The 13,412-nt window shown below is 41.1% G+C and overlaps 1 protein-coding gene across 1 annotated transcript in view; it reads right to left on the bottom strand.

Moving 5' to 3' along the window:
- Window positions 1-1,229: 1,229 nt before the first annotated feature.
- SLC16A2 (solute carrier family 16 member 2) overlaps window positions 1,230-13,412 on the bottom strand; it is a 558,487-nt gene continuing 546,304 nt past the window's right edge. The window contains exon 6 of the mRNA XM_086918399.1: window positions 1,230-4,595. Within this exon, the coding sequence (XP_086774525.1) occupies window positions 4,375-4,595 (221 nt within the window). The 3' untranslated portion in view covers window positions 1,230-4,374. The remainder of the gene's footprint in view (window positions 4,596-13,412) is intronic.

Raw genomic sequence — 13,412 nt, forward strand, 5'->3', positions numbered from 1 at the left:
TTTTTTGGGCTGATCGAAATTTCTGCAAGATTGATCTCTTAACTAAATTTTACTGAAAATACTCGTCCATACTCCAGAAGTTTCTTTATAAAATTGGGGGTTGATCTAGGGAAATTAGACTTAAAGTGCTGTGAGAGTTCTTAATTTCCTACTTGAAATACATTTGCTGCAGTTTCTACTGCTCCACTAGGCAGGCGAGTACAATGGATTATGGCAGAAGCCAAAATAAACATTGACAGAGTCATAGAAAGCCATAAAATAAGCCATGGCCACACAATTGTACCTGGTAAATGTTTGCTTAGTAGATATTATGAATTCAGTTGATTGAGGCAAATATTTAACTTTTAAATTGTTTATTTTTCCTGATATTGCATCTGAGATCATTGCTAAACATTGAACTAGCATAATACTTGCCCTAGTGGCTGTCATAGAATGATACTAATTCATTTCTTCATATTTCTTATATTGATTGTAAAGTAGAAATAATGTTTGAATGGCCTGCTTCACAAATCTGTTTTGTTCACAGTTGCAGAGAACCAGCAAGTTCAATGAGGAAAGATAAACATCAAATGAAGAAGCTTCTACCAAAGAGAGGTCCTAAAATGGCAGTATGTTTGTTATTATGGACTTGGTTTACATGGATGTTCATTAAAGTCATTTGTTTGTGTTGAATTCCTAAGAATATTTCAAATTAAAGTTGCTATCAAATATAAAGAACCTCTAAAAGCATGGTACTCGCCACCATGCTCTTAAAAGAATTACAAATTACAGTCTTGAAAGCTAAGGGATTTTACAGTCTCACATCACTGAATGAGTGAACTCACATTCGGTAATGGCTGACAAATGTATGTAGAACAGACTAAGCAGAGGCACATATGATGAAGTTGCGTTGTTGACATGCCTTGGCGAATTGGAAACTGTGCTGCTAGCATCAAGATGTAGAAATCATGAATTTTAGAAATTTAGTGAAGTGGCGCACATTGTGTGCAAGCGCACAAATCGAATATGATGTAAACATTAGTTAAAAATTAAACAATAATCTACAGAAAAACCTGGCCTGCAATCAGAAATATACACAGGATTTATATTTTTACCTGCAACTAGAAAGAAAAATATTCACTTTTGTTTTAATCTGGTAAGAGTCACTAGTAATCCACTAGACTAGGGCACAGCCGAGCAAGGTGGTTGTCGCCGCTTTTCCAAGAAGAAATGGGCACGAGTCCTCCATCTTTAGTTTAAGCAATTGTTTTAATTAAATTATAAGGCACAGATCATCCATGTTGGATTTGATTAGAAAAGACAAGTATCATAGTGCATTTGAGTAAGAGAATATTGTTAAACCAGAGCCATACCAATAATTGAGGCACCCCAATTTAGGACAAAAGTGAGCCCCCTTAGCAACTCATTTGGCAAGAAGGATATCGGTTCAATCACTGACGAAAAGTCATGTTCTATAGTGAGGAAACTTTTAAATCAAGAAACAGGCTGCTAGCCCTGTTGTCAGTGTCACTGTTTTACAACTATCTTCTTAGGGATGAGTGGCATTGGTGAGTAACGATGAGGACTGAGTTTCTAGGCCTATTTGAGGGGGAGGGGGGCAATTCAGACATATTTCAATTATCATATTTGTGGTAGACAAATTATGCTTTCCCTATTTTGGGTAAACTTCACAAAATGCAGTTTGCCTGCTTCTCAATTAATGCTAAGAAATTGCCCTTACTTTATCAGAAGAGAACTGAACAACTAGAACCACAGCGTGGTTGATAAATTTCACAGGTGTTGGGGTACCAATTTTGTACCAGCATTGGGACTTTATGATAACCGCCAACCAGTGCTTAATTTGTGCTGGTGTTCAGCGATGTTCGCCAGCGGCACATATTTCAGAACACCGGCACATATTTTTGACAGTCTACCACATGGTGGCAATGTTAGTTTGTTTTTCAAAAAGCACAAGTGCAAAGTGTTCAAAAATTAAAAAAGTAATAATAAAAAATACCAGGGTGCTCAGGGCGATTCTACTGCCTTTGGTCACATAGTAGAGTCCAAATTGTTATGGGACTTTAATGGTACATAGGTGTCGTTCAGACTGGTGTTTGGCAGCGCTGCGAGTGACCATATGTGGTGCAGCTGCAGTGGCCTCTTGAGAAATATTTTGGACGCTGGTACTTATCACAGAAATTAAGCCTGGCTTCTAACACACCTCCACAGACTAAACAACACTTTGCACCTGGCAGGACAATTGTAGGTCCAAACAACTGTGAAAAATCTACTTGTGCAATCCATGTAATCAGGACTGTTGCAGTGGGACTGGTGCACTCTTTGTAGTCTGGCCTCTGTTTTTATTGCAACTAAACTAACTTCTGCAGCAACTCTGAAAATTGAAGGCAATCTTTTTAATGCTGTGAAGTCAAAATAGTGGATTCATGTCAGCCTTCCAATAATGTTTACTAGAAACTCTTGCTGACCACAGATGTTTTTGGTATATGCACTGCAGCTCCTTGGGCACAGTTTGCATGAGACTAAGATGTCAACCTCCATGACCAAGACTTGTGAGGAGGTAACTCCTAGAAAGGACACTTGCTGGACTAAAGCCAATTCTTGTATCCACCAAAGAACAGACAAGTTGAGCCTAATGAGCAGCAACCTTTTATGATCCATATCCTTAATATTTTGTGATTTCAGGAAATAGTTCCCCATCATGTATAAACATGTGTAAATCAAATGTACTCCAAGTGGTTCTGTGTTGTGCTTACTACTTCTGTGCAAGTGAAAGTGAGCAATCAGTGTGATTAGTGAATACTATGCCGGCTCCCGTCTTCAGCTTGATAGTTATGTCCATGTGGGGTCAACTGGTGACACAGTACACTGACATGATAGTGACCTGTTCAATAAAGTGCAAGTAGAAATTAATTTCAAGGCTCTCTTCGGGCTATCCTCAGTTTTTTGGATCAGTGGACACAGAAGAAACAATTCTGTGCCACATGATATAATTACTTCTTTCCCTAATAACATGAATGGTAAAAAAATAATTTGCAATGCAAAAAAGTGTTCTCAGAGAGTCAAGGTTTACACTGGCCAGACACAAGTCACTGCAGGATCTTTAGTCTAGCTCATCGGGCAGTCACCGAAGATTCAGCAAAACCACACTAGGGCGGTTATTTACTAAGGTTTTGTGCATGATGCAAGGATGCACAAACCATTGTGGCCATTGTTACTTACCATTATAGGGTCTGATGGTGAGGAACACAATTGTGCAGCACGACGCAAGCCCCATCAAACCTTTAGTAAATAACTCCCTAGATATTTTAATATGCTACTCTTAGCAAATGTTCTGGTATGGTGATCGTTTTTGGACACTCCGGATACTTTGTTAGCAGTTTCTTTGCCACTATTTCACCTACATCTCTGATGAAACCCCATAGGTACCCACCAAAGACGTTCCCTCGCATATTTTTCTGCACCAGTACTTTTCCATTTGCTGCTTTGAGATCCTAAATTTCATCCTCCAGATTATCTGATGCAAATAATGACTGCATAATGACACCAACCTATGAAGTCACAGACACAGAAAGAACACATAAAAAGAGTGAAAATGTACAATAAAGCTCATAGCTGCAACGTCTTTGGCAATCATTTTGATGTCAATATATTGCAGATGTACTCTGTGACCACACTGCGATACTCTATGCTACCAAATGGGGCGCAAAAGGATATTGAATTTGCATAGGCTGAGGCAATAAAGGTTCCTTAATTTTCCAAAAAAGACAAGTTACAGGTGTATAGCTTCTACACAAGCCAACCAGGAAAAAAACAATATATATCTTATATATAGTATTATATTGATTAAAAAAAAGACATTGTAACACTTTTATGTTGAAGGCTGCAAAACACAAAGCTTCCACTTTTGACTTTCAGTTCATTGTTAGAAAAGTGGTAAACCCACAATTCAATAGACTATCCAGGAGCAGCCATAAACCTTTCCTACAAGAGAAGCGATAACATTGATGGCTTAAGCAAGCCATGTTCATGTTGAAGACATTTTTGCAACCATAACATATTACTATGCCAAATAAAAAAATATATTTCTAAGATCCTTATGGAACGATGAAAACCAGTAAAATCCAAAAAAAGTCTCCTCGAAAATATTTCAGTCACTGGAGGAATAAGATCCTCCCCTTCCCTGCAGAAAGTATGTGAACATGGGGAAAAGAGCAAAGGGTTTGGTGTGAACATGGGGGAAAGCGGGTGTTGGATGGGGGAAGGGATTTGGCCCCATTTACAAATACAAGGGGGGGGGGGCAAGGTTGTGGGTATCCGCCACTCTTAACGAAGAGAGGCCAGTGCTTGACTAGCTAGTGAGAGGTGAGGCAAATGTTATACCCGAGCGTCTGTAACAGGACTGCCGGGCAGAAGTTCCCCATTCATCACCGTCTCAGGACTCAACATCTTGGCTTTGCCGGATTCAATCTTTTGCCTCTTCATTTCTCTTTCGTGGATGAGCGGAACAAAGGAGATGACCAGGGCACCGACGATTGGAGGAACTCCGGCTAAGTAAAACGACACATTGTAATTTCCAGTATAATCACGGAGCAATCCTGCAAGACAGAAGAAATACTGTCAAGTAGTGTATCCCATTATGACGCATAGGTCTCAGAAACATTTAATTTACTGGTACATTATGCAGCACACCAAAGTGTGTGTCCCGCGTCATGAAAAGTACATTTCAGATGCACATTGGAAGTTTTGACGTAAATCTAAGTCAATCTAATAGACCCATCCAACATATTGCTATTTCACATATGCCCCTCAACATGAAGAACCTCATTTAAAGACTGAAGGTCCAGCCACTGAACCTCCACTGGGGGAGGGGGGGGGGGGGACATACGGAAGCTGGAATGCCAAATCTAGACTTACCTGCTATTTTAGCCAATGTTTCGTCTCCCACATACATGGCTGAGGTCACATCCTGGGCACGTTGGTATGATGGACATGTTGCCCCTTATGTTACTCCTGAAGGTAGACATTTAAGGTGGTGGTCTAGTTTTAGGAATAAAATGACTAATATCTCCCCAGTGCATAGAGTTTTTCCCAGTGAAACTAGGCATTGCAGGACATTTTCTGTCGCGTACCACCATGGTTTACATGCTGGTCCCAGATACAAAGGACACTTTGGGAAATTAATTTAGTGGGGGTTACCCTAAATTGTGAGGCTGTTGCCCAGCCAGTTTTACTTGTGTCAGGGCTGTCTTAATGAGACTCCCATTCACGGAGTCGGTGGCATCACCTCTTTTGAGAACTTTGAATGTCTACACACACTAAATGAGGTGAATAAAAAATACATATGTTTCGGTGGATGTCGTGTTGCAGCGCTCCTGCAAATGAGGCCAATAGTCTAAAATACCATGTAGGTAAACATAGCGCAACTTCCATTTTATATATAATTACAAAACATCTGAACTATAAAAGTGTAACGTTCACCATCCATTTAACTATTAGAGCAGAACACCTTGATTGGCCATCGACTTGACTTCCAGCCCATTCACTGACTATCATTAAAAACTATTCACAACCTTTTCTATATTCTATGCTGTTCCACATTTCATGGGTTTTTGGTCCCTCCAGACCTGCACGACTTCAGGGCTTCATAAAATCATATCGACATTCTATGACCATCATCAACTGCTTAAAGGTAACTGCGTTTTCACAAGTTCACATTTGGCTCCCATCAATAATCCCCTTTCTTGAAACTCCATGTCAAATTGAAATTGTTTTTATCCTGTCTACCTTTCTTTGAAAGCTTTCATGCGCCAATGTATAATTGTGTTCATTGTGGTCAATCCCCGATCAATGTTAGATGTCGTTTTCGTCTCTTTGACCACAGAAACGTGTCCCCACAGTGTGACCTCTCTATGTTTGCTGACTGTGTACTCAAAATGAAATTATCCAAGATAGTCATTGGCCTGCAGTGTTCTGATCTAGCCATTAGCTTTCTAAGAGTACAACATCTTTCCTGAGAGCCAGTGCAACTGATGGCCCTCTTATGAAAAATGCACCATTTTTGTAAAAAGACTGCAACAGAAATAGTTTAGAGAAATCACTAATAAGCAGGAGAAAGGATCTCACTCACCGATGGACAAGGGACATTCAATGTTATCCTAGACCAAGGCCCTCTTGAAATGACAATGGCACCAAGTGGATTTCACCTCCTTATTATCTTACTATTGTTTGTACAATGTAGACACCCTTAATTAACACCCAGCCATCTTAACCCTTTCCAGCTATCAATAATTGATTCTCAGGATATGTTTGGGTTGGGACATCCATGAAGGCACTTTGTAAGCAAGCCCCAGCACCCTTGAATAACATTAGTAATCTTAGAGAAAGTTGATCGCTCACATGAAAAAAGTAATTTTGTCCAATTTGAACATATTCTCATGCAATCACTTATGTATTACTTGTCTGTAACCCTGGCCACCAGTCTGTCTGCAGCCAATGTGCTACCCATCTCATTCCATCCTGGATCTTTCTCCTTGGACTTTTATTCTATCCTGTTTGTGATGGAAGCCACATAGAGACATTGCTTCTTATCTCTCTCTGCTACACTAATCTCTGGACATTCTTTTACTTCATTAACTTTCACTGACCTTTTTCATTCACACTTCAGGACTATTTGACCTCACACACGTGACGAGTTTTATAACCTTTTCACAATTGATCTTCTAACTTTGCACTTTCACAGCTTGGCACTGACACTTTTATTTTGTTCCTTGTGCTATAACTCTTGCTATGCATTCCCCCCTTCGCTGTCTTTTTTGCTATTTGTTTACAGACTCCCCCTGACGAAGTGCTATGCACGAAATGTTCACGATTTTGCAAATGCTTAATTATTTTGGAACCTATATAATTGACACGAGTTCATCTAAGACCAACTAATCATATGATGGAATATGATGAAGATCTCACAGGAAGATGCTACACAATAAAGCATTAATTCTTTGAACAATTTATTGATTCAATTCATCTTTGACTACTGCACCCACGCGCTAAGTCGCTCGAGTGTGCTCAGTGTTTGCCCTTACACGGTGTAAGGCTTTTCATTTTGTACTTTAGACACTTGTCAGGAATGTACAATGGATAACCTTTTGATTCTGTCCCTGCGATTAAGTGAATTCGCGCTTCGGTGAATCTATAGTACCTTGAGAGTAAGACTTTTACACTCTTGGTAATTTTTATGCTGGTTGTAGGGACTGTATTTTATATACTGTATTAGAATTACATTTTCATACTATAGGAACATACATGTACTGTTTATTTGATTTAACTGAATAGATTGTGAACTATTTGTAATAAGAAATACAAGTAAATCTCTGAATGTTTTCTGTTTGGGAAACTGTCAACAAAAGGTTTGTGAGTACCCACAATCTTGCTAATTCGCAGCTGTTCACCTCTTTTTCTAGTTTTCTCATCTGTAATGCCCTGGTTTGTCCCTCTGGGGATATTTGCGCACATGTAAAATTACCTCTTAGTGGTGTAATTAACCTTCTGAGTAAATCCATTTATTATTTATGTCTCCTATCTATGCACCACAAAACAAAATCATTGTACATTGCCTTAATCGCCCAAGTTATATGCCTTTCTACTTTTATCCTTTTAAAAAACATTTCATATAGAAAAATCGCTCCGCTCAGGCAAGCACACAAATCAAATAAATCAGTGCAAATTCATGTTTTATTTATCTTATTTGAAATTACTCTCTTAAGGGTTACTATTTTATTTGAATACATAAGAGAACAAATACCCTTTTCTGCATTTGCCAAATTTTTTATCTTGCTGCTGTCTCAATGGAGACGCCTGTGCTAACCTAAGGGGGAAACTGTAGTTTAAATAAATAAAACTTGGGAAAATATTTACATTTTAAACATTTCCAATAGCAATGTATGGTCTGTCCTGAGTCCCCCACTGTGCCCAAAACTGGCCTGGCGCTTTGAGCCGCATGACTTCTGGCAGTAGAACCCCATGATAAAATAGACAACAAAAATTGATGAAATATGTGGATGAAATCTAAGTATGCATTTCATGCCAGGATTAATGTAATATTACATGACCGCCAGGCATATTTGTTTAATGCATGTGATGACGTAGGTAATTCAAAATGTATCCCTTAATCTGATTGATTCATAAGATTCTGGTGCAATAACCAAGTGGAGAGTATTAAGGGGAGATTTATCAAAAAGTCACACAACGCAGCCAGACAACTTGCTACGCTGCCTTACGTAACAAGGAGATAGCAGATACGCGCCCTATGTACTATGATATCACACATTCCTGATCTCCCAGGGCTGGAACACGGAGTGCTGCCTAGCACCAACGCTGGCACCCTTGTGCCATCGTGCAAGGGTGCCTGCGTTAGCTGCAGGATTGCTTTAGTGAAGGATGAGACGGCTTCCTGCACAAAAAAAAAAATTCTCTGAGGCATATTTCTCTTTCTATGGGTGCTGGACAGTACAACACATATGTATAGAGGAAATAACGAGGGGAAATAAAAATATTTCACGTTGCGCCTCTGTTGGGAAGGTGTACCATTTGACACAATCCCAGGTTTATTATCCTTAATAAATCTCGGATTGTGTCACAATCCATGAGTTCATACTTGGGAACACCTATACTCCACTTATGGAACACCTTTCCAACGCAGAGTAACGGAGGCAGCGATTTGCGCTACCTTGCGTTACTCTGGATATACTAAGCCAGGCAGAGCCACGCAAGGTGGTTTTGTGTGGCTTAGTAAATTCCACTAAAGGGCTTGCGTTGCTTGCATCACCTTGCGTGACTTAAGGGCAAAGCAACCCTTTGTAAATGTGGGACCAGTGGCGTAGCTTTAGACCCTGTGCTGCGGGGGGAATAGGAGGGGGGTCGAGCTCCAGGGATCTCCTTCAGCAAAAGGGGCAGGTGGTAGGCTGGGGAGAGGGGGGCTCCCTCCATGTACAGTGCAGGAAGGCCCCCTCAAGTTACTGGCTTGAGAGAAAGTGCACACCCAAAATCCATGCACAATTTGCATGAAACCTATGACATTACCACAGGGTACAAACTCTGTGTGTGACCCATAACACAATTTCCACATCAATGGGTATGATGCTGAATGCCCTTAAGCAGACTAGTCCGGCAGATTTTGCTTCATACAATTTCTACTATGCAGAAGAATTGAGACTATATTGTTTTCAAGTTGTGTCAGTTAAGTACAGAAGAACTATTTATCTAGCAATGTAGACACTTATATCGCATAGCCCATCTCTTCTGTAGTTCATAGAACCTTGATAGGAGAGATCCAGATCTATAAATCACTGGGTGTACGTGATGGTCTGCCAAACATCACGTATACCCAGAAAAAGCCTTCTTCTATTCAATCTGTTAGGCTATAACTTGCCATAAATCCTGCTAAAGCTACTACTTTATGAATCAGATTCACAAGGATTAATTTGAATAGTTGTGTCTTATGCCTGTCCTGGAGGTGAATTACTCCTGTAATTCCACATCCCATTCACAAGCTTTACCTGTCTCTTTTTTCGAGCAAAGATGTGGCTTATGTATTTCCAGGAGTAGGGCATACTTCCTTACCGAAAAAGGTTTTGAGAATCACAAAACTTTGTTTCCACATGTCATCCTGACAAATCCTCGCAGAGCATGCTTGGTGATTCAGGCCTGGATATTCATAAGTAATTGACCTCTCAGACAAAGACCGGTATTCCCCATTTTCAGCTACAAAAATATCGCCCTACACAAATATTGAATGTTTAATATCGACCACCACTATATAGTCAAAGTAACTACGTATAGACAAGTGTAAATGTAATATTCTAACTCAACATCTACTTACAGTATGACAGTATGGTACAGGTCGATATTGTGGAGTCAATATTCTACTCATCGTAAAAACTTTGTGAATAAGGCCCACGCGTTACAGGCGGCATGATGATGCCTATAGTCTCTGTGGCTCATGCCCTATAGGGCCTAACCTTATTAATAATCGTAATATATGCAGCATGCTTGCTAGAAACATACAAGCATCTTCATTCTCAATGGCAATCAGTCAGTATTTAAGAAGTTATGGAAAACAAGGATTTCACAAAGGTTTCATGAGCAAGGATCTGCAAAAAGATGCTCCAAAAAATACACAAAGCATGTATGTACTTAGCTGAAACAGCCCTACCTTTACTTTTATCTGTAATTATCTAGGTAGCTTAGTAGGTGTGTTCATGTCTTTCCCTTATTAAGTCTCTTTCTAAAATATGATTAACCAGGCAATTTAATCTATTTAACTATCACAACAATCTAATCTGAAAAAATCGGGTTCACTGTTTTAATAATTTATTAGCTTTTTTTGAGACCGTTAGTGCAAGGGTGTCAATTCATCAAAATGCCTCGGGAAGCAGAAGTGACATCACATACCCTTTGACCTTAATGGCTTCACAGGAAGTGATGTCATATGACCCATGAGCCTTTTTTTCCCCAAGCTACTCATGTCATATGACCCATGACATCACAAACATCTTTGTTAGATGCCACCTATGCTGATTTGATCTTGGAAATTTCCTGGAAGTAAAGCTCGCCCTGTATTGCAGTGAGCAAGCAAAGCCAAAAAGCCAGGCTTCTACCAACAGGTTACTGCCTCACCCAACCCAAGAACATTGTGGAAAAAATGTGGTCATATAATGCATTTTAAAGCACAATTTTCAAATACATTTGCTAAAATGTCATAGGTTCTAAAATGGCACTTATTACATTTTCAAATCCTTTCATGGTGTGCCAAGCTAATGAAACCTGACACTCCCTAGGAATATATTTTTTTCAAAATGTGCAATGGATACCACCTCATGCCAACAATTGTATCAGGACAGCATTTAGTCATTGAGGCACCATATGCCATGGGTGCCCCCAATATACCAGTGCCAGAATGTTTCCATGTGGGCCATCTATATATCATAGGTGACCCTTATTGTAAAAAAATTCCCTCAGTATATCATGATGGCATTTTGTCATAGTTTCCCGTCTCCCATAAGTCAGGCTGCCCTCCTTTTAGCCAAGACGTACCCCCAATGTACTGGCAACGGCAATACATCTTCGCCACTAACAGTCTTTTATTCGTGGGTGCTTATTATTCCAAGAATTGCCTCCAATGTGCTGTCCATATTTTGTCAGCGGCGTCTGTCAGGCTGTGAATTGCCGCAACTATGCCAGCACCATTATTTTACTACAGGCTGTCTCTGTCTCTATGAGACAGGAATTACCATTAGTACCCCAGGGTCTAAGACAGTTTTGCCAGCATAACACCACGTTCTCACATTCAATTAAATTCACTCACTCCCACAAACACTGTCGCTCACATAAACGCATGCTCACCCACAAGCACATACACAACATACATTTAAATGCATTTTTTACTTATGTTAGCTGCTATCAAAGGTCCATTCCAGGTAATTGTGCTCCATTTTTAATTACATTATTAGTGAATAATGAAATATTGTTCACTAGTAGTATAGTGAAAAATGCACAGAAAATAAAGAGTCTAGAGTCACCCTTGTGTTTCTGGTACTGATTGTGCCACCTTTGAGGTCAGGAGTCACAAAGCCAGTGCCAGGGGTCCCAGAGAACAAGCTAGGGGTCGCAGCAGCAACCACTGGCGACCTCAAAATGGCGTCCATGCATTATTGTCACTTGATAATTGTTTTTTTAATTTGTTTACATAGTTTATTTTGTTTTTGTAAACCTAAATAAACTATATATTTAAATTAAAATCAACTAACATATTTATTGTTTTGTAGGTATAGGTATGTGCGAATCACACATTCAAGAAATGATTTGTTCAATTCATTATGGGAAAATGATTGCTTTGTTTAGAACCCAAGAAGCATTAATGGAAAATAAAATAGCTCCCAGCCAAGACGCTAGAAAACCCTTCTGGAATAGACAAAGAAGGTCATTAGTCTGGCAGGTCATATTTTGCATATTTATGTAGCGCAAACTTGTTCCTAAGGCATTACAGCACCAAATAGCCAGATTATGTAACCTCTTCTTTAGCTGCAGAGAGATTTAGTGATTTGGCCAGACTCACAAAGTGTTGAGCCAAGGCCAGGATCCAAGCCTGGTTTCCCAGTTCCAAAGTCAGCAGTTCAAGCTGCTAAACCTCATTTCCTCCTCGCCTTTGGCCGCGAGCAGCGATGAGTTGATCACAGAGCTTGGCCTGCAGCCAGGCCCTGTGGCCAAACCTCCAGCTACCTGCTAACCCCACACCAGCTTTGCCATGCGTAGCCCCGGGAACCCCATCCACTGGGGTCAAAACATACAGAATAAGGGGGTGAGGGACCTCCTTCCTGACCCTTAATTGGCCCCTCGGACACCATCTCCAATGGCCAAATAGAATAGAAAATGGGAGCGGTGCCCAACAGGTAGGGGCTTGACCACAGGGCCTGGACATTAGCCAGGCCCTGAGCACAACCCACGTGGAGGCAGTTAATCCCCCATATGCTACCAACCTCATGCCCCATACAGCCTTTGGCAACACGGCGTAAGGTTGGCCTTCAGGTCCCGGGGACCCCAACCCCGGGGACAAAACATATACTAAGGGGAAGGGACTTGCGGCCCTTCCTCCCGAGCCTTAATTGGCCCCCACCCCCCCAAGACCAATTCCAATTAAAATGTGAGGGGGCAACGTGGACCCCATCCCCGGGGCCACATACAATTAAACAAGGGAGAGACATGCATTACTCGTCCCGAGTCCTTCTTTGGTCCTGGGGACCCCATTCTTCATACTAAAATTTAAGGGGAGAGTGGTGTGCAACCTCCCCTCCCTGAGCTTAGATAGGACCCAGGTACCCCATCCCTCAGGACCAACTACAAATAGGAAAGGGTGGGGCACGTGGCCCACCTACCCAAACCCTTTTAGGACTGGAGCAAACATGTTTCCCTGCCTGTGGTAATGTGGGCAGGGAAACTACTATGTCCAGGGGTGGGGTCCCCATGACACAGTAAGTGAGCCGTCCCCAGGGGTTGGGGTCCCTGAGGAAATTAAGGCTCAAAGAGGGGGTGTCCCCTCTTTTTTACATTTTGGCCCCAGGAGAATGGGCTCCCCAGGAACGAGGAAGGGTCAGTGAGGGGGCCACGCGACCTATCTCTGTTTTTTTAAAATCTAACCCAGGGCCTCCAGAGCTGCGCAGCCCCCTCCCCATTTTTACAAAATCAGTCACAGGGGATGGTGTCCCCGGGGGCCACCATTGGCTTAAGGAGGGGGTCCAGGTGCCCCCTCCAGTTAAATATACCGGGAGCTGGAGAAAGGGGTTCCCCGGGCCCTAAATAAATGGGATGGGAGGGGTCCTACTGATGCCCCCTCTCCAATAATATATTAAAAAAATGTCTGT

This window comes from Lissotriton vulgaris, chromosome 4_1 (genome assembly GCF_964263255.1).
Source record: "Lissotriton vulgaris chromosome 4_1, aLisVul1.2, whole genome shotgun sequence".
Classification (NCBI taxonomy): Eukaryota; Metazoa; Chordata; class Amphibia; order Caudata; family Salamandridae; genus Lissotriton; species Lissotriton vulgaris.